The following is a 21,553-nucleotide window of genomic DNA, read 5'->3' as shown; positions in this document are numbered from 1 at the left end:
ATCGATGAGTCAACAACACTTGAAAAAAATACTGGCAGATTGGAGCAGATCATATTGTCTAGCTTACAGCGTTCCAACTGTCTTGCATTCGGTAAATTTACATAATCCAAATTTGAATATGCATTTTGTTCAGAAAAACTGACAAATTTACGTGACGATTAAATCTAATTCAGGTAACTGCAGGTGATTAAAGATGAAAAATTAACTCAACCCAGTTGTATGTATTCCAGTGTGATGTGAGTTGAATATCTTTGCCCCAAAATGAGTAATAATCTACAATAAGGATGCATTAAAAATTATTTTAGTCAAAACCCCATGTGTGATGATTTAGATTTCTCAATCCTGCTCTCCGATTTAAAAGGCATGTTACTGTCATCGGACTCTCATTTGGTAGAATTTTACTTAGCTGCTGTAAGAGTATTCAAGTATTTCTGGTACTAATCATAATCATAATAGAGAATTAGTCAACACTACTACGAGAACTCAGCTGAATACACCAAATACCATCAAGCACTCACACTGTCAGACCTTCCCTATCAGATTTTTGATGATCCAATCCATGATTTCATAAAATAATTGTCAGTAAATAGTAAGACGTGCTGAGAACCCACATTAATATGTCAAATTGTCCAATCAACAGACAAAAAAACTATTAAAAAGATCACTAACAGTTATCAGAACAGTTTTTGATAAGCATTTAAACGTTCATGATGTCTTATTCTTACACTCGTATAAACGTGAACATGTATAAGTGTAAGCGATGGACCTGTTGACTTCAAGCTGTTTGTGTCGTTGCTTGTCCACGTGACCACACGCACGGATCTGGGACGCCACAGTGGCCTCTCTTACACAAGAACCATGGATGTATTAGACAAGAACGCACTCATTTTTTTGACAGGATATCTGTGTATTGTACAAACTGTAGCCGCCTTACGTCACTCGCGTGACACAAACATCACAGGCGTGTTGTGTTTAGGTTGTTTAACTTCAAAATCAAACCAAATTTCGATGTTGCGGAGCTGCGCTTAGTTTGAGCATCTTACCGTCTGCTTCTTGTTAATCCATTCCGTGTTAATCCAATTCGGACCGGGAAAAAGGGACGAGCATTATTTGCTGTCACTTCGAGCTGATATTTGTCCACGACACATATTTGCAGCTATCACAAAAAAAAGCGAGACATCCAACATGCCACCATGTAATATAATTTCATTACTGTGAGGTGCTTATCTGTCGGTGTCACTTAACAGAACACGACACCGAACAGTTTTTGTAAACATGCGTACAGTGACATGAGCTCAGTTGCACAGATCACAATGATTATTATCGGGTGTGGATCGACTAAATATCCCCGTTACTCTGTAAGTGCTTTATGATATCCTGTTATTTTTGGTTAGTTCCGGGGACAGAAAGCGTCCGTGACAACAACCCGGAAGTGGCTCTACGAAAACTTCCGCTTGGTGGAAAATACCAACCCACAAACTAAACAGTGGTGGAATGAATCCACGGGACCGAAAAAACACGTTCATTTCACTGACAGTAGATCAGATATTCCACCACACGTTATTTCAAATAGTAATACATCCCTGCTTTTAAACAGATAGTCGTTTAAATGCTCATAATACGTAGAAAGCGCTTTACTAAATGATGAACCCCCCCCCCCCTCTCTCCTCAAAATAGTTACCAATACCGTGAAGCTGTTTCCACGGCTGGGTCGCTGAAGAGTCAAACGCAAATACTGTTTATCAACATTAATGGGCAAAGTCATCACGCATATTTGTTTGCGAAGTTGAATATTTTGTTGGAAGGAGTTGTCGCACGTGATCCCAACTCTGCTCCCTTCGTTGGATGTCTGTTCTGCGTCAGAGTTTTGGCGCGCCTGGAGGGTCGTAACTCGCCATTGGTATGAAAGAGGTGCCGGATCAGTCAGCTGTCTTAAAACAGTTTGCAATTAGACGCTGATGAATGCCTATCAGACTTTTGTCCATTGTTGTACAGTTTGCAAGAAAATAAACATATTTGTAAAAAAAAAAAAAAAGATTCTGTAAGAAAACACACCCAGTGTAGTTTCAGTTACAGTGAAGTAACACGTAATCATGGTTGCATATTGGTCAACAGGTCCAAACGATTAAGTTTTAGCATTGTAACTGCAAAGAGGAAAATTCTCTTGGTTGCTGGATGAGTGCACATGTGACTTATTTCAAGAGGGCTTTACAGGCCTGAAGTAATTGATTCCTACAGTGACAGTGGGTTTGTCCTGTTGTGGATACCTGTTGCTGACATTGTTTGCATTCATATGTCTCTTTGGAAGGAGTCATATTCAAAGTTTCATTAACATTTATTTTGAAGTAGTCTAAGTCACGTAGTCAAACAAGAAGTGCAGCATGATATTCACCAGTGAGAGGTGTGGCTTTCTTAATGTATAATATTAAGGTGCAGACTTTATCTCTTTTTTTAATTTTCTTGTCAGAATGGAGAGCTGCAAACGCGTTTTCCAGATCTCTGGGATCAAAAACCCGGATAAGAAGAGGGCTTTGGTTCATGGAATCCACCATCTGGGTGGAAAATACATCGGTGGCTCAGTGAGTAGACATCCTTTAAAAAACTGCCCTTAAACAAGGTGTTAACAAACCGTTTTTAAACTTCTGTTCCTATTTTATATATTGTTATTATTCAGTCTATGAGATGTAGAAAATAAAACCTTTTAGACCTACTTAAAGGAATGCATTGGTTAACATCACTGGAAACCTAAAAATCTGAAAAAAAACAACCTTTTTTTTTTTTTTAAATGAACTGAATTGTCAAATAACAAGTGTTCCTTTTACTATTAAACTTGAATAACTAACACTTTTTTGCTTCAGTAATGAATTGAAGGGACGTATGTCGTGCAGCCATTTGTTTTGTGTACTACATAAAGCCTCAGGTTGGTTTTTAACTGTCAGTTTGTTTTCAAAGTATTCAACCAGTTTGCCCCCGGCTCATTGCTTGTTCTCTCTGTGAGTAGTTTAGGACAGGTAGTCCATTTAACTCGTACTTAAAAAAATAAAATCAGGTTTTACAGGGTATCCTTTTTTTTTTTTTTTTTTTTTTACAGGATCGTACAGGCCTAACCTTTTTTCACATTAAAACCTTACCCACATTTTGCGTAGTCTTAAGTTACAGTTTTTCATACAGAAATAGTTCCGCCATAATTTGTAGATATATATATATATATATATATATATATATATATATATATATATATATATATATATATATATATATATATATATATAGATATCTATAATGAAACGGATCAATCATTTTGAATATATAGTTAAAGATAGTCTGCTGAATTGAACATATGTTTGTTGAATTTTAATTTTACAATTTGCATCATTGTTATAAATCACTAAACTAACACAATGGTTACATTATAGGTATATAAGCATTCCAGCACCCACCTAATAATCCCCCAGGTTTTGTCCAGTGAGAAGTTTTTGGCAGCCTGTGCTGCAGGTAAGTCATCATGATTATCATCTTGAATATGGTTTTAAAAATAAAATGTTATTTTAATTGTTCATTTAACATATTTGATTAACTGCTAAATCTTACAGTTCAGTGCAGTTTTCAAAATCACACGATTAACACGCTTTTCATTGGATTACTGTTTCCCACCTGCCAGGAAAGTGGGTTGTGACACCAGACTACGTGTTAGACAGTGTTAAGAATGGTTCCTGGCTTGCAGAGGGACCCTATGAAGTGGCCATCTCTACAAGATCCTCAGCTGCCTTCTACCCTGTCAGACAGTGGAGGGACAAGGTGGCCAATGGGAGAATAACAGGAGCTTTCCAGGGCTGGAGAGTACTCCTCATGGTTAGGGAGCCCACCAGAAGAGCCATGTTCAAACGGTGAGGAACCGCTCAGAAATAGCTTCACCCACATAATAGTACTGTGAAGTTTAAAGTTCCAGTATTATTCTTTATTTTTATCCAGGCTGCTAAAAGCAGGAAGGGCAGAAGTATATGACTGTACTCCCCCTTCTTACATCTCCATCACTCATGTAATGGCGAAACCTGTTACGAAGAACTCTAAATTCCAAAATGCTCCTTGCTATCCAGTGAGCTACATAGTCCAACACCTCTTTGGGGTAAGTCAGTCTAATATATGTCTAATATATGCTATTGGTTATCAGGTTTTATCATATCACTTTAACATGCTATCTCTGTAAGCATGACATTTCCAAATTTTCACAGCCTCCAAAAGTAGATTAAAAACAGTTAAATGAGACAAATGGGACAAAAATATACTTGTTAGGCAACCCGAGCAGTTCTACCAAAGAGTGATGGAGGAAGAATAAATGTTTTCTTGTCAAGTCAACATCCTGACCATCCTCCAAAAGAAATGTTGTAAAAGGACCTAAAGTGAGCAATTTGTGTGAGGAATCCCACCAATATCCCAGAGTAAAAGCTATTCTGTATTAAGAAATATGCGAAAATGATTACAGACTGATAAGATGGGATCAGCAGTTACTGGAAAATTCAGTTGCAGTTAATGCTGCACAGGGGGTTACACTAGACCCAAAAAATACACAAATCACACACTTTTGCCACTGAAATATACACTATGTACATGTACACCAAAATATACAGTGCTAAAAAAAAAATAAAGGGAACACTAAAATAACACTTCCTAGATCTCAATAAATGAAATATTCCAGTTGAAAATAGTTATTCATTACATAGTGGAATGCATTGAGAACAAAATAACATAACAAATTATCAATGCAAATCAAAGTTATCCCATGGAGGTCTGGATTTGGAATCATAGTCAAAATAAAAAAAGGAAAATCACATTACAGGCTGATCCAACTTCAGTGGAAATTCCTCAAGACAAGTCAAAATGTGTCTCAGTAGTCTGTGTGGCCTCCACATGCCTGTATGACATGTGGTCAGTGGTGTCAAAAGTACACACAGAAGAATAGATACTGCAGTTTAAAAACACTTTGGTAAAAGTTGAAGTATCAACTTGACCTTTTTACTCAAGTAAAAGTGAAAAAGTATGTGCTCCAAAACCTACTTAAAGTATAAAAGTATAAAGTAACCTTTAAATATATATTTTTTTTAAAAACCCACACACAAAAAGGTAGATGCCACTATATGAATTGCAAGCTTAATTTGAAAACTGATTAGTTCTACATGTGGCCCAAGACAACAATCATAAGACCATTACTGTCAAAGACAAAGTCACTCAAGGAGCATGTTCTTTCTCAAACTTTATTGGAATTCAGTCCCATCAAAAAAAAAAAAAAAAGTCTTACTGCCTGAAAAAATATATAACTATGCCAGTTGTCATAACTGATGATCAAGACCAAAATTTAAACTTAAAAAGACTACATAAAAAAATCCTAAATAGTATCACATGTACCCTCCCTAATGAATTGTTCTTGACTGCTTCATAAGACTTTTGTTCCCAGGGTATGTCAGGTACAAACAATAACAATGTAACTGGTACCAGACACTGTCTGGTAACTTCTGAGAAAAAAAAACACAATGGAAGCCAAAGTCCCCAGCTAGTGAATTGCATTTAACGTATTCTTCTTAATTGCATCCTAGAGTCTGCTATTGAGCCCTCGGGATTTATAAATGAATTACACATCCTTTACCCTCACATTTTAGTAACACCTTTGAGAGGGTGTGTGTGTGTGTTATTGATATGCATCAATTTAATGATGGGGTCCATAGAACCGTTCAGAAACTGGACACTCAAGAACTGTGTATGAGGGTGTGTGCGCAATACCCAATAAGACTACCAGAATGCTTTGTTGAGCCTCAAAAGAAGCTGATTCTCAAAGTTCTTGTGATCATTACGTGCCCTTTTTGGACGGAAGATCAGTCCCGCTACACTAAACAGTCTCTCACATGCAGCTGAGGCTGGAAGTGCAGTGTTAAGCCTCAGCGAAAGTTTGCATATAGCTGGGAAAGTCTTAAGTGCATCCATTGTGTCACCTGGGGAGCCAAGGTAAGTCTCCAGCTGTTTGGCATGGGTTTCTTGGGAACTGGCCTGTTTGATCGAAGAGAAGAAGTCCTCGTCTGAAGAAGAAGGCGAGCACTCAGCTTGATTGTCCTCAGCTTGGTCCTTCAAGTGACCTTTGATGTAGTCAAGGCCTAATGAATATGGGGAAAAGACAAAAACACTGAAATTACAACAGTGAAAAAATGCACAATGATTAACTGTATATGGCTTACTAACAAATACACCAGCACATGCTTGTGATAGAGCTGAAACAGTTGGCACCCTCCTTGACTGGTTGGTATTTGAGGGACATTCACACTGGCCATGAAAACCAATAGAATGTATAGTCTACAGTCAATTAGATATCGACTGATACAGTATTTCCCTGAATGCTACCACAGGTGACATCTGATGACCTATAACATGTGTCCTTTTAATCTTGGTAAAGGACACTTGTTGTGAAGGGTGCCATGTTGAATGAGGAAAATCACTGCATTTCAGCTGCGTTGGATATAAAAAAAGCCTGATTTGGTTATTCAAAAAACTTCTAAATTATGTCCAAAAATAAATAAATAATCCTGAAGGGTGCCAACAGTTTCAGCCATGAATGTACTTCGTAGCAAAAAAACAAAACAAAACGAAAAACACCTGTATTATAGTAAAAAAAAAGCAGCACTTACCGAGTCTCAGGGTGTAGTCATTACTTGTCCAGCTGGTCTTGAATTTCGGCACAAGAATTGCAGCAGCGATCAGCTCTGGTTCTGTGAGGATGTGTTCGAAACGCTTCTCAAGGCCTTTTAGTAGAGCATCAATTAAAGGCCTACAGAACTTGGTGGAAAGGCGGAGGTTTTGGAGCTTATTCTTGAGTATTGTGATCGTTGGCACCAACCAGCCCATCTGCACATACGTCTCGCCCTGCAGGACATCCAGGGCCTTGGCCACCGGGGCCATGGTCTTCATGTATTCGGCAAGGAATGCAAGCTCAACAGGTGTGAACCTGTTGAATCAACAGAAAAAGAACAGAAAACACCTTCAATTAAATAAATAACAAATAATGCAAATCATCTGCACAAGGGGTTAGTACATAGAGGAAATGCATTAATATGTATTTTATATCTTTTCAGTTAATACTGATTGGAATAATACAAAAAAATAAAGTGTCTGGTACATACATGGCTATATTCAGTGCACTGCATACAGCTGTGATGGCCCCTTCTCCCTGCTCCCTTGTAATTCTGATGATCCTCTCCACCGCCAAGAACAGGGAATTCCATCTTGTTGCATTTGGTCTCAATAACTGCAGTTTGCAGTTCTTTTCGATGACCTCTGCTGCTGTGGTAGATCTTGAGCTTTTATTCCAAAGTCCCCAACACTTTGAAAAAGCTGAGCGCGACACCCGCTTGTAGGCGCTGTTGACATTGGCCTCCTCAACATCAACAGTTGACACCAAATTAAGAAGGTGGCAAGCGCAGCGATGGTGTCTGGGTAGTTGGTATTCCAGGGAATCGTCCTCATCAAGTATCGCTCCAGCCTCAACGAACTCCATGCCCTCACTCTCCTGTTCTACATCATTCCCATCACCATTGTCATCGTCGGCTTCAGCACTCTCGACACTAGGACCTGGGTTGTTGCTTTCATCAGTTTGCCCATATAGCTTAAAAGCTTTTATGAAGTTAGACCCGTTGTCAGTCGTGGTGCGTGTGATTTTGTCTCGGATGTTGAATTCATTGTGAACTTCGTTCAATGCACTGGCAAGGGCAGAGAATGTGTGTGGCCCATTCAGCTGTTTACAGGCTAGGGCAGCGCACCGTCTGGTCATACTCTGAGGGTCTATCCAATGCGCAGTTACGCCAAGAAATCCACGCCTGTATGCTGTCCAGCAATCCGTTGTGGTGCCAATGAAGTCAATTTCACTCATTGCTGCTTTCAGATTGTTTCTCATTTCAAGAGAGGCTTTCTGAATTTTGTTGACTACAGTTTTGCGGGACATGACATTAACATTGGGCTGGAGATGCTGTATGAGATCTATAAACCCCTGCTGTTCCACTGTATTAGTTGCATGTAGACCTTGCACAATATAGTTAAGGATTTTTTTTATCGATACTGGCCTGGGACACTGACCTGCTGCCCCATAATCTGGCTTGTTTGGGTGCTGGGCCTGGCTGTGGTGGTGCTCTGTCTGCCTTTCTTTTTGGGGCTGTTGAAGTGAGGGCTTTATATCTCTCCAGATAATTTCCGTGTTTTCTCTGCAAAATATGCAATAAAACATTAGTTCATTAAGAGGGCACAGTTAACATAGTTACAGTTTTGTTCAGCCACATTTCCTCAACAGTAAGTGGCCAGTGCCACCATCTCACACAATTCACACTTTGACTTTGGTAAAAAAAAAAAAAAAAAAATCCAATTAAACATGGTCCTAAGTTAAGTGATGAAAATATTTGGACAGGTCACCATATTGAATTCAAGCAATCTTGGTCTATGCAAAAGAGAGTATCACAAAGCAAGGCTATGATATTGTTAATTCAATTGCCCAGGAAGACACACAACTAACCAACACAATTGAAGACAGTGAAAAATGCTGACGGCACATGATTACATAAACATGGGAAAATAAACATTAGACGGCCTAATAGCTTACAAGAGTGTAGTAGCGCACACACAAGAGATTTGGGGCAGCTTATTCCGAAAATATCAGAGAGGCAAGGCTAACGCCTTTGACAATTGTTAGCTGCTAACCGGGCATGTCTTGGCATGTTCCTATGATAGCCAAGCTGCAGCAAAATATATCAATTATCAGTTCACAGTTCGGTGGTAACAAAGAATAAGCTTACAACTTACCTCTACATGTTTTTCAAATTGGAGGGAGAGTTCTTGAAAGCCAAAATAATGTGGGTCTTGGGTGTGCAGAGTTTACATTGCATTTTCCAAGAGTCATTTTGGCACCCGACTATTTTGAAAAAATCTTTAAGATAGGGCCAAGGATGAGGAAGGTCTCTTTGGTCTCCGTCTCCATCTCCCGATACGCTCTCGCCTGTGTCCGACATTTCGGCATCTTTTTCTGAATCTTTTTCTGAATCGGACATTTTGCGTGGCACCTTCGCATTTGCAGTTAGTTGTTGAACACCTGCTCGCTTCTGACGAATGACGATTTAATTTAACGAATAGCCTAACCGATGAGTGTTTGCGTTATATGATTCATCCAATTACACTCGTTCTCACTAGGTGTGAATGGCACCACTGATCTGTATTGGATGGCGCACATGATGTGAAATACATCATCATTAAACTGAAGCCAAGAGTTATAAAAAAAAAAAAAAGTAACGAGGCTGTTTGTTTTGAAAATGTAAGGAATAGAAAGTACAGATACTTGTGTGAAAATGTAATGAGTAGAAGTAAGAAGTAGGCAGAAAAATAAGTAGTGGAGTAAAGTACAGATACCTAAAAAGTGTACTTAAGAACAGTAACGAAGGATTTGTACTTCGTTACTTGACACCTCTGCATGTGGTTCTAGAATGTGCTGCTGAGGGTGGCAGCACGTTGCAGTAGCTCTGTACCTCATATTGAGATTTATTCTTTTTTCTAAATTTCATTCCTGTTTTTTCTTGGAAGAAATTGCATTTTTTGGACAACTGTTCCTTCCTGCCTTGGATGCTCTGCAGCTGGATTGATTTTTCCCAATACTTTTGTATATTTTGCTCTTTTGTTATGATGCATAACCATAGCAACAAGGTGGTTTACAACAGGGAGCAGCTGATTAACATTGGAAAAGCAGATATAATTCGACAACAGAAGCCAGAAATCCCACTGGAATTGAAAAGGAGGCGTCGTGGATGCAGAGCAGAAGCAAAGAGGAGAGAGAGAAAAAAGAAGTTCAAACCATCTCTGCCATCTATCATCATGGGCAATGTAAGATCATTAGCTAACAAGTTGGATGAACTTCTAGCCTTGACAAGGACTCGGGAATGTAGCATTATGTGTTTTACTGAGACATGGCTGCAGGATCATATCCCCAACTCCAGCGTCTCTCTGCCGGGCTTCCTGACTGTACGAGCAGATCGAGATTTAAAGAGTAGCAGGAAAAGGAAAGGGGGTGGATTGGCAGTGCTTGTCAACAACAGATGGTGTCACCCAGGACATGTTACTGTGAAGAGTCGTCTCTGCAGTCCTGACATTGAACTATTGGCAGTAAGTTTTCGTCCATATTATTTGCCAAGAGAGTTCACCAGTGTTGTTTTGGTGGCTGTTTACATTCCACCCTCAGCTGTTGCCGACACTGCATGTGATGTCATCAGTTCCGTTGTTGCTAAGATACAGACACAACACCCCAATTCTTTTGTGGCAATATCTGGTGATTTTAATCATGCCTCACTCTCTGCTACACTGCCAACTTTTCAACAGTTTGTCAGCTGCTCTACCAGAGAAAACAAGACATTGGATTTGTTTTACACAAATATCAAGGATTCATATATTTCCAAATCAAGACCTCCCCTGGGTAAATCAGATCACAACCTTGTTTTTCTCTGTTCAGCATATAAACCCCTTGTCCAGAGACTACCTGTCACAAAAAGAACTGTTAGAAAGTGGTCACAGGAAGCTGAAGAAGCCTTACAGGGTTGTTTTGATGCAACCCATTGGATTTCTCTTTGTAAGCCACATGGAGAGGACATTAATGCCATGACTGAGTGTGTGACTGACTATATAAACTTCTGTGTGGACAACACCATCCCCACCAGAACAGTGAGATGCTTCCCTAATAACAAACCCTGGATCACCAGTGAGCTAAAGGAACTTTTGAACAAGAAAAAAAGAGCCTTTAGGGAGCGAGACAGGGAGTTACTGAGGAGTATACAGAAGCAGCTCAAAGTCAAGATCAGAGAGAGCAAGGAGGTGTATAGAAAGAAGCTTGAGAGTAAACTGCAGAGGAACAATATCAGAGATGTGTGGTCAGGAATGAAGAAGACCACAGGCCTCAAGCAGAGGGAGGATCGGATGGATGGAAGTCTGGACAGAGCAAATGAGCTGAACACATTCTTCAACAGGTTCAGTTCAGGAACAAGCTCACCATCCTCCCCTCCTGTTCCCAGCCAAAGAGACATCCCACCCTCCTCTGACCCACAGCTTTCCTGTAACATCTCCACCTCCACCTCAGTCATGGATTCTTCTGCTTCCACTAGTTTGTCTTCAACCCAATCAGGAGATGCTGCTGTCCCCTTTGCCTCCCCCTCCCACTTTTCTGTTTCTAGAAGTCAGGTGAAGAGGCAGTTGGAGAGACTGAACCGGAACAAGGCTGCAGGTCCAGATGGTGTCAGCCCCCGAGTCCTGAAGGCCTGTGCAGAGCAGCTCTGTGGGATTCTGCAATACCTTTTCAACCTTAGCTTGACCCAAGAGAAGGTACCACTGTTGTGGAAGACATCCTGTCTGGTTCCGGCACCAAAGAAAACTCATCCTTCAGTCATCAATGACTACAGACCTGTTGCCCTGACATCCCACATCATGAAGGTCCTGGAGAGACTCCTGTTGACCCACCTGTGTAAGCAAACCAGCACATATCAGGACCCCCTGCAGTTTGCTTATCGCCATGGAGTTGGAGTTGAAGACGCTATCATACACCTGCTTCAACAAACCCACTGTCATCTGGACAAAGCAGGCAGCACTGTGAGGATCATGTTCTTTGATTTCTCCAGTGCATTTAACACAATTCAGCCTGATCTGCTTCGTCTGAAACTCCAGAAGACTCAGGTGGAGGCCTCAACAATCACCTGGATTAATGACTACCTGACGAATAGACCACAGTTTGTCAGACTGAAGAATTGTGTGTCTAACCAGGTGATCAGCAGCAGAGGAGCACCACAAGGGACTGTACTCTCACCATTCCTTTTCACTCTGTACACTTCAGACTTCCAGTACAAGTCAGACTCCTGTCATCTACAGAAATATTCAGATGACTCTGCAGTTGTCGGGTGTATCAGAGATGGACAAGAAGCTGAGTACAGAGAGCTGGTGGACCGCTTTGTGGCATGGTGTGGGAACGATCATCTCATCTTGAATGTTAACAAAACAAAGGAGATGATTGTAGATTTAAGGAGAAACAGGGTCAGATCAAACCCTGTTTCCATCATGGGAGAAGAAGTGGAGGTGGTTGAGGAATATAAATACCTTGGTGTTCATGTGGACAACAGACTGGACTGGAGACACAACAGTGAAGCCATCTACAAGAAAGGACAGAGCAGACTGTACTTCTTGAGGAAGCTAAGGTCCTTCAAGGTTTGCAGCAAGATATTGCAGATCTTCTACAAGTCTGTTGTTGAGAGCGTCATTTCCTCTGGAGTCATCTGTTGGGGCAGCAGCATCAGATCCAGGGACCTAAAAAGACTCAACAACCTGATAATGAAGGCTGGTTCTGTTCTGGGGACGACTGTGGAACCTCTGGAGACAATAATGCAAAGAAGGATTTTGCATAAAATCAAGAGAATTATGGACAACCCTGAACATCCTCTCCATGAGACTGTTATCGGAAAACAGAGTCTCTTCAGTCAGAGGCTTCTTCAGTTTGGATGCAAAACGGACCGCTACAGGAAATCTTTCCTGCCCACAGCCATCAACATCTATAATAACTCCTTGATTTAATTGAGTTACATCAACATTTAATTTCCCTCTGGGATGAATAAAGTATTTTTGAATTGAATTGAATTTGAATTGAATTGAATGACCTGGATTAAAGTATCAGTCAACTCCTGGACAGTCTGTGGTGCAACATGGCGTTGGTGGATGGAACGACACATGATGTCCCAGAAGTGCTCGATTGGATTCAGGTCTGGGGAACGGGCAGGCCAGGCCATAGCATCAATCCCTTCATCATGCAGGAACTGCTGACACACTTCAGCCACATGAGGCCTAGCATTGTCATGCATCAGAAGGAACCCGCTGCACCTGTATATGGTCTCACAATGGGTCTGAGGATCTCGTTCCGGTACCTAATGGTAGTCAGGGTACCTCTGGCTAGCACATGGGCTGTGCGGCCCTCCAAAGAAATATCTCCCCACACCATTAATGACCCACCGCCAAACCGGTCATGCTGGAGGATGTTGCAGGCAGCAGAACGTTCTCCATGGCGTCTCCAGACTCTGTCCCGTCTGTCACATGTGCTCAGTGTGAACCTGCTCTCATCCGTGAAGAGCACAGGGCACCAATGGCGAATCTGCCAATCTTGGTGTTCTCTGGCAAATGCCAATCGCCCTGCACAGTGTTGGGCGGTAAGCATAAGCCCCACTTGTGGACCTCGGGCCCTCATATCACCCTCATGGAGTCTGTTTCTGACAGTTTGAGCAGAAACATGCATATTAGTAGCCTACTGGAGGTCATTATGCAGGGCTTTAGCAGTGCAACTCCTGTTCCTCCTTGCACAAAGGAGGAGGTAGTGGTCCTGCTGCTGGGTTGTTGCCCTCCTACGACCCCCTCCACGTCTCCTGGTGTACTGGCCTGTTTCCTGGTATCTCCTCCATGCTCTGGCCACTGTGCTGAGAGACACAGCAAAACTTCTTACCACAGCTCGCATTGATGTTCAGTTTTACAAATGGCTTTTTGTTTTACAAATGGAAATTTATATATTTACAAATACACATATATTTGTAAAAAACAACACACAAGTTACAAATAGGAAATTTGTATTTGTGGATAGCAAAACACGTGTGCAACTCAAGGCATATTTGTAGATCACCCTCTGTGCATTTGCAGTTATTTTTGTGACAAATCTAAGCCCATAACAGACTCTGGTCACTGTGTAGTTTTGGTTCCTTTGGATCTAACAGCTGCCTTCGATACAGTGGACCATCAGATACTTCTGTCTCGTCTGGAGAGTGGGGTGGGCATTCAGGGTGGTGCTTTAGAGTGGTTTAGGTCCTACTTATCAGGTAGAAGTTTTTGTGTACGTATTGGAACTGCTGAGTCTTCTCCAGCGCCTCCCACGTGTGGAGTGCCTCAAGGTTCTATTCTAGGGCCTCTTCTCTTTTCCCTCTACTAACTAATTCTTGGATCAATTCTTTGTAAATATGATATTGCGTTCCATTTTTATGCTGACGATAGTCAGATTTATATGCCACTGAAGCAAGACAATGGATATTCTACAAATCCACTACTCGAGTGCATTTCAAGTGAAATTTCTGCACTTTAATGATGATAAGACTGAGGTTGTTGTTTGGGTCTACAGATAGCTCCACAGTACCTGTTGACTTGGGCTTGTAAAGTCAACATCTGACACCAGTTGCAACAAACCTTGACAACAATCTCAAATTTGATGCACAGGTTAGCTCAGTGGTCAGGTCCAGCTTTTTTCAACTGAGACAACTTACTGAAGCTAAACTGTTTCTTTCTTTGCATCACTTTGAGATTTGAATCCATGCTTTTCTCACAACTCGTTTGGACTACTGCAATGTACTTTATTCTGGGCTAAGTCGAGCATCACTTGTTTGCCTACAGCTGGTTCAGAATCCTGCTGCTCTGCTCGTAACTGGTACAAAAAAAAGTGAGCACATTACTCCAGTTCTGGCAATACCTCACTGGCTTCCAGTTCATTTTAGAGTTGATTTTAAATTTTTCTTTTTGTTTTTAAATGCCTTCACAGCCTTGCCCCACAGTATCTTTCTGATCTGCTTCAGCCGTATGCTCCTTCAAGTTCTCTCATGTCAGATCAGTTTTTGTGAGTCATCCCTAAAAACAAAGAGAAAGCGTAGAGGGGGCCATGCCTTCTCAGTCACTGCTCCAAAACTGTGGAATAAACTACCTTTGCACATCAGGCCGGCTGACTCACTTAATGTTTTTAAGTCCTCTCTTAAAACACATTTTTTCTCATTGACTTTTAATTCAGTAAAAGTCACTTACTTTTACTGTGACTTTTTATTTTATTTTTAGTGTTTTTACTTTGTTTTTAGTTTTATGTTTCACTTGTATTTTATATATGTGTACAGCACTTTGGCCAACTGTGTTGTTTTAAAGCGCTATATATAAATAAAGTTGGATTGGATTCACAATCAGTGTTGCTTCCTAACTGGACAGGTTGATTTCACAGAAGTGTGATTGACTTAGAGTTACATTGTGTTGTTTAGGTCTTCCCTTTGTTTTTTTTCTAACAATGTACCAATGTGCGATCCGGGTCTTAAAGGCAATACTTTTCTCCTGAACACCTGCTCAAAGCAACTACTTAAATCATTTTAAATCAAACTCTTTCATAAATGTTGTCGGAAATTGTGTGCCATTTTTGTTTGACAGGGCAATCATGTGAATATGAATTTCAACATAACAGATGATCATCTGGCAGAGACAAAAGGCGGTTTACTTGATGATGACTTCTCTAATTTGGAGGCAGAGCTCAAAAGCTACGTTATCAAGAAGGAGGTGTGTATCTTTGTTTTCTATTTCATGTGTGAGAGTATGCTGCAGAGAGGCACTAGACCATTAGTTATTAGACAACATTTAACATATTCTTAGTTTGTGTTCTGCTCGCTTAATTGACCATGTTTGCATGTTTTCTTCTCCACGTTGTTACTGGGGTCTTTTCCTGTAGGGCCGACCAAGGCTGTGCTTCCTTGAATTTCTGGGTTACCATGACCCCTATCGCCCCCACTCGCAGGTAGACATGCATACATTTCAACCTCCTACCATGATCACAACTATACAGACATCTACAAGATAACTACCTGTTTCATTAAGAAGATCGGGTCATTCAATTTTCTTCATGTCATACATTTCGATGAAATGTGACATCGAGAGCAAGGCCGCATCAAAACCAGGTCACTGATTTAACCACCACTTTTAGCTGATCTGAGAGCTTTGATTGGCAGACCTATTAACAATACTCGCCATTTTCCTGTCCATACTTTACCCAAGTGGACAACTGTCAGATTGCTATTAGAGGTGCTCTTGTATTTCCATTCAGTGCTTTCAGAGTCCATATGCTATCTGGTAATAAGCAACAGTCAGAAATGACCCACAGGAACTTTTGATGTCCATTCAGTACTTATTTCCATTACCCTTCTGCCCTCACTCTTTTCCAGTTCTCACTGCTGTCCGTCTCTTTGATTGCCATGTTTCTTCCCCCTTTTCATATACCTCTTACATTAAAGCATTGTTCTAATATTCCTCCAGGCAGTAGTGACAGACTTCAGCAATGTTGGTAGTATGATAGAGTGCGGCCTCTTCACTGAAGCGTTGGACTCTATCAGATCTGCAGTGTTTCCAGGCTTGCTGCCTCCTGCAGCATACCTGGTCTCCCTCTTGGAATATGCACAGCAGGTAGGACCAGAATTACCAGACTGCAGAAATTTCTGCCTGCAGCTGCATTGGCCTGCCTGTACAATAGGATCACAGATTCCACAACATTTGACATCGAATGTGGATTGCTGGCTTATTTTTTGTTATATTAAGCTGTAATTGTTTTAGACACATCTGATGTCTTTCGTCTGTAAGTTATACCCATGAACCCATGACTCAAAAGTTAGATGTTTATAAAGACATCTTCACTGAGTGGAAGCTGGAACCAACTAACTTTTTTTTCGAAAAAGTTACTTGATTCATTAATTTTTGCCTCTGAATGTGCTGTCATCAATAAGACGCAACACAAAGGATCAACACTTTTTTTGCAGCTTCTCTGTATTTTGACATTTGCTATGTGCGTCCACATCAGATGCTGTTCTCTAATTCTTGTGCTTACGTTATGTCACAGGGTAACGCCACAACAGTGTTCCTGAGAAATTTCCAGCAGGTTATGGATAACCTGCTTGTTACCAACCCTCCATGGCGGGCTCCCAGCACAGTGAAAAAATATTTCACTCAAGTGTTACAGTGTCCTGAGTGTAAGATGGGATTGTGGCCTTTTCTAGAGACAGCCATCAGGTACACTTAAAGTCCCATGAGATTTCTTGAGAAATTGATAATTACCCTCTTCAAGAAGTAACCGTATAACAGCAGCTAAACTGTGCAAAGTATCTTTTTCATAATTACTTTGTGTGATCTTCAAGGTACTGTTTGGCCAGTGATGTCACTTGCCACCCACTCCCTGGACCTGTCCTGCCAGCACTGGTACAGTTTTATGGTGACATCCTTGCATTTTGCCTCAAGCTCTTCCAGGGGGAGCTCCACTCTGCCAACAGCGGGTAATTTTTTGCAGAAAACTGTGGGAATTTTCTTTTCTTTTTTCTTTTTTTCCTTTTACTTCATGACACGTATGCGTAACATGACCAAAATTCTGCGCCTTTCTCTCTTGCAGAGACTTTCTGCTGGTCCAGGGAACACGACTGTCGTCTACATCGATGCCAGGCTCCTTGATGTATAGAACGTTCTGGACTGTGTGGGAGCGCTCCACACTGTTGTCCTCTGCTGTGAAACAACTAACTCAGCTCTTACTGCAGGCTGCTATGGCGGTAAATGTTTTACTACTCTCAAGTGGCACTCATATATATCACCCACATCATTTGGATTATTTTTGTGACCCATTATAGTTACTTTTACTGTTAGTTACTGTGAGAGCTTGCTAGGTCCAAAGTATGATGTAATTTAACCTCACTAAAGGACTATGCTGAGATTGAGGAGAAGAAGATGCAGAAGCTGCATTTGGCTGACACTCTGCTGGACCTGCTGTCTGTGTTGGTGGAGTTTTGGTGTCAGCAGCACTTTAAACTGAACCAGATCCTGGTGGAAAAGAGCCTCAAAGACCTATCAGAGCACCTTGCTGTTATTAGCCAGGGTATGTACTAAAAACTGAACAACAGGAAAAACCTTAAGAAGAAATCGTGTGAATACGTGTTTGCAGTTCAGTGTACAGTATGTTGTCCTTGGGTTCATAGCTGACATGTTTTGAGTTTTTTGTATTTGTTTTTACGAAAATCCTGACTGAGCAGATGTAACAAGCAGCTGCTGCTGCTGCTGGATATGCTTGAGGCAGTTTAATCATATCATATAGATTTATTTTTGCACTTTTAACTAAAACTGCAAGCATTTTTGTTGCATTTTTCATGGTATGTATATGAAAAACATACTGCTACCTGGATGTACTCAGATCTCAGATTTATATATATTTTATTTCCTTTTTCCTCCTGTAGATTTATCTCCGGCTGTTCTGGTGGAGCTGGTTGCCAGGGTTCGTTCTACCAGGCTTAAGTTAGTGATGGCAGATGCCATATTCAGAAATCTTTGTTGCAGAAGTGGATTCCCTGTGGGAGATGAGCCTCTCTCTCTCAAGAAAATGGTGTGTGTTTACTCTTTGTTCTTCGCTTTCTACATTTTATTCGAATGATGACTGATGTGGGTTGTTTAAGCAATGGGTTGTTCAAAACAAATGCAAATTTTTTTGGAGAGATGGGGAGACGATAGAAGAGAAAATGCTATCATGTTGGTTGTTTTTTTGTTTTATTTCTAACTGTGGTTAAGTGAAAATGTAACTTTATTGGGTATGTGTCTTCTCTTTGCTTAAAAAGATATTCTATTCACTCTCACCACAATGCATTTTTTAAGATCAAATGAATGCTTGAAATAAATATCCAGAGGATTTTTTTCTTTTAAAAAATCATTCCACAGCAATCGCACTGAGAAGGCTGTACCTCTGCTTTAATCATCCTTTACCTGCCAATGCCAGTTATCTCAAAATGGCAAGTAATTGTCCCTTTAAATCGGATGCATGAGATATTGTGAATAAGTCAGCGTAGCACTGTTTCATCTAATTGGAATTTTCAACTTGACTGTCTTAATTTTTACCTAAAGCTTTTGAATGATTAAAGTGTAATAATAGTAGAAAATCATTATTAAGTATAATTACATTCCCACCTATGCCTGTTTAAAAAAACAACAACACACAAATGTGTATTGAAAAATAACAATGGAAGGCAGTAGTGATAGATATAACTATCCCAACGAAAATAGAAGTTTGGAAAAATACCAAGGGTTGCGAAGGATGTAGAAAAGATGTGAGAAATGACATCATCAGTGGTAACTGGTGTTCAGAGCACTCAGGGCCGTGTTCCACAAACTGGGAGAGAGGCTCCAACAGATCACAGGAAATTGTGGTCTGACCATCATATGTTGCAATAGAACATCTGGCTGTCTCTCTCGACATTGATATCTCTGTCCCACCCCAATTCCTCAGGGACACCTACATCCACTTGAAGTGTAAAGGCACTGTCTCGCCTTGTGTGTGTCTCTTTGACTTCTGACAGGTGCATTCTTACCTGCCTGCTCTGGGAAGTTTAGCTCAGGGTCCCAGTGGTGATCGCTACAGGACTGGACCCACTTCACACAGCTGCTCCAGGGAGGGGACCAGCTGCAGGTCAGTTACACACAGCTGTCTGTCTATAATATATTCAGCTCTTTTACTTTCTGTTGTGCATTCTCACATGAGCCTGAAGAAAAACATGCAGTGATAAAAGTGCAGAGGTGTAGGCTTTGCAAAGCTCAGCATAAGACAATTTAACCTATTTTTGACCTGATCAGTGCTTTCTCATTTCACTGCTTTCAAGCCCATCTAAGAATCTTGACCCTTACTGAAGCTACAAAATAGAATCAGCTGTCGTCTCAAAGTAGTTGTACTAGCCTTTATTTTTGTTGTTTCATTCTTGCCTTTCGTGCGTTTGAAAAAACCTGAACTGTTCTGCGGGCAATGTGCTGTGCCTCCTTTGTCCTTTCAAAGTTTCCATGTACATAGCTGTGGATAGAGAGCAAAACAGCTGAAAATGTACAGATCACTTGGAAAATGTGAGTGAAAAGGAACAAAGGAACACCTGGTGAGAGGATTGAGTTGAGGTGAGGTGCAAAGATGCATGAATAGTGGGTGGGGGCTGGAGACAGACAAGTAGAGGTCAGGCAGAGCATGAGGAGTTGGCATGTGATGGGTCATGCCCAGGTCTGATCCTATCAGTGTGTCCTGGCTGACAGGAGGGGTGCACAGGGAGGTTAAACCACTCCTCACGCACACACAAACACACACAGACCGCTGACTCCGATTTGGCTAGGGACCTGAAAGATAGACTGGGATATCCCATCAGGCCCTGAGTCTTCCCTGACGACCACCAGCTCTCAACCCCTGTGCCTCCCACCCCCAAATCTCCTGACATCTCTTGATCTACCCACGCATACTAAATCCCTCTCTTGGTGCAATCGCACACACACACTCTCTCTCTTCTTCTATAACCCATATCAGACATCTGCTCTTCCACCAGCAGGTAGTTGGCTTGGAGAGGAGGAGAGTCGCCGGGGAGCAGGTTCATGTGAAGGCTACTGGTTCATGCACTGACCAGATCCCTGCTTCCCTCAATCACAGCTCTCTTTCTACTTTCCCCAGATTTGAAATGCTTTAGTGTATTTTGACATTGACGTGAAAGGAACTGAATAAAACGAGGAATACAATCTGTTCGGCTGAGATAAAGAAATGCCAAAGGGCATGTAAGATAATTTAACCCTACAAGAAAGACTGAAAACAAAAATGACAAAACCTGCGATGAATCCAAAAGGAAATCTCGTTTTCTCATTTTCATGTTTGAATTTACAATATTATATATAAGCTTGTTGATCTTGGCACTCTTAATCAATTAACACATCTTGTGTTGAAGCATCTCTAAGCCTGACACACAAAACATTTTCAATAAAGAACGCTCCATGTTGAGAAAACTGCCGTGACTGTCAGGTAGTTTGAATATTTATTGTAAAGCTCAATTTGTTGTTTTTAAGTGCTTCGGAAGACTGAATCCATACAACAAAAATGCCAACAGCTTAAAGTTTCTGTATGAAAGTGTTGGTGTTAAATTGCTTTCAAACTGTAAACACAAGACAAAATCCTGGCAAGTTGTTGGGTTCTGGATTTATGGGAAGAGCCGTGGCAGGTCCTAAAGGTTGTGTAGAGTCATGTAACTCTTTTATCTGTCATTTCTGGCTGTAAAAACACATGAGGCTTTTTTGTGCAGCATGAGACTGTTGTGGTTATATATGTGAGACAGCGAATGTGTTTGTTCCGCTTCAGCGGACAGGCTGGCATCGGGGCACGTGTCCAAGGTGCATAGAGCTGACAGGGCGGCTGATTGACCGACTGTTTAGATGACCATTTAACTTGCTGGCTGGCTGCATGGCACTGAGTGCTGTTAGCATAAGGGAAGCGATAATTAAACCGAGTTTTTTTTTTTTCTCCTGGCTTAATTGAGCTCTGTGCATTGCTATATTGCCGTTATATTTTTAAACCACTTGACAGTGTCATTGCCTATTTTAAGCAGACCTGTATATAGTCCGTAAGGATCTCGGCATGTTATGGGTTGGACAATACAGCCTTTAAAACAGAATATGGGCAGATGTCAGCTAAAGTTTAATTTAAATTGCATATATATATGCAATATGTATTAGTTTTGAAATGTGACATAAAATGGATGTGGCGTGTGTTACATATAGATATAAATACTTCCAGTACACCAGAGAGGATTGATGTTATCTGTAATTAGGTGGGAAAAATCGAAATCATGCAACTCTAGTACTGGAAAAGATTGAAGAGAATACTACAAAGAATCCAACTGGATCCACCACCATTTTTGCAATG

General features: G+C 41.0%; 2 protein-coding genes across 5 annotated transcripts in view; one reads left to right on the top strand and one right to left on the bottom strand.

The window, feature by feature from the left end:
* The window catches only part of kiaa0825 (KIAA0825 ortholog), a 124,236-nt gene extending 122,855 nt beyond the window's left edge, over positions 1 to 1,381 (bottom strand). Inside the window, exon 1 of the mRNA XM_075468746.1 lies at positions 1,044 to 1,381. The gene's annotated coding sequence lies outside the window, so the exon portion shown is untranslated. The remainder of the gene's footprint in view (positions 1 to 1,043) is intronic.
* A 307-nt stretch (positions 1,382 to 1,688) lies between these two features.
* The window catches only part of slf1 (SMC5/6 complex localization factor 1), a 44,511-nt gene continuing 24,646 nt past the window's right edge, over positions 1,689 to 21,553 (top strand). For 3 of the 4 annotated variants that reach the window (XM_075468742.1, XM_075468745.1, XM_075468744.1), the window contains exons 1-14: positions 1,689 to 1,900; positions 2,468 to 2,579; positions 3,417 to 3,495; positions 3,662 to 3,887; positions 3,973 to 4,126; positions 15,256 to 15,381; positions 15,551 to 15,616; positions 16,132 to 16,278; positions 16,709 to 16,878; positions 17,004 to 17,138; positions 17,252 to 17,405; positions 17,554 to 17,728; positions 18,084 to 18,229; positions 19,194 to 19,303. In XM_075468742.1, coding sequence (XP_075324857.1) covers positions 2,469 to 2,579; positions 3,417 to 3,495; positions 3,662 to 3,887; positions 3,973 to 4,126; positions 15,256 to 15,381; positions 15,551 to 15,616; positions 16,132 to 16,278; positions 16,709 to 16,878; positions 17,004 to 17,138; positions 17,252 to 17,405; positions 17,554 to 17,728; positions 18,084 to 18,229; positions 19,194 to 19,303 — 1,799 coding nt within the window. In that variant the 5' untranslated portion in view covers positions 1,689 to 1,900; position 2,468. Of the gene's footprint in view, positions 1,912 to 2,467; positions 2,580 to 3,416; positions 3,496 to 3,661; positions 3,888 to 3,972; positions 4,127 to 15,255; positions 15,382 to 15,550; positions 15,617 to 16,131; positions 16,279 to 16,708; positions 16,879 to 17,003; positions 17,139 to 17,251; positions 17,406 to 17,553; positions 17,729 to 18,083; positions 18,230 to 19,193; positions 19,304 to 21,553 lie in introns of all 4 variants that reach the window. The other variant, XM_075468743.1, reaches the window with a different exon arrangement.

This window comes from Odontesthes bonariensis, chromosome 6 (assembly GCF_027942865.1).
Source record: "Odontesthes bonariensis isolate fOdoBon6 chromosome 6, fOdoBon6.hap1, whole genome shotgun sequence".
NCBI lineage: Eukaryota > Metazoa > Chordata > Actinopteri > Atheriniformes > Atherinopsidae > Odontesthes > Odontesthes bonariensis.
The sequence above is the reverse complement of the archived record's forward strand: the minus strand, read 5'-3'. Positions and strand labels throughout refer to the sequence as shown.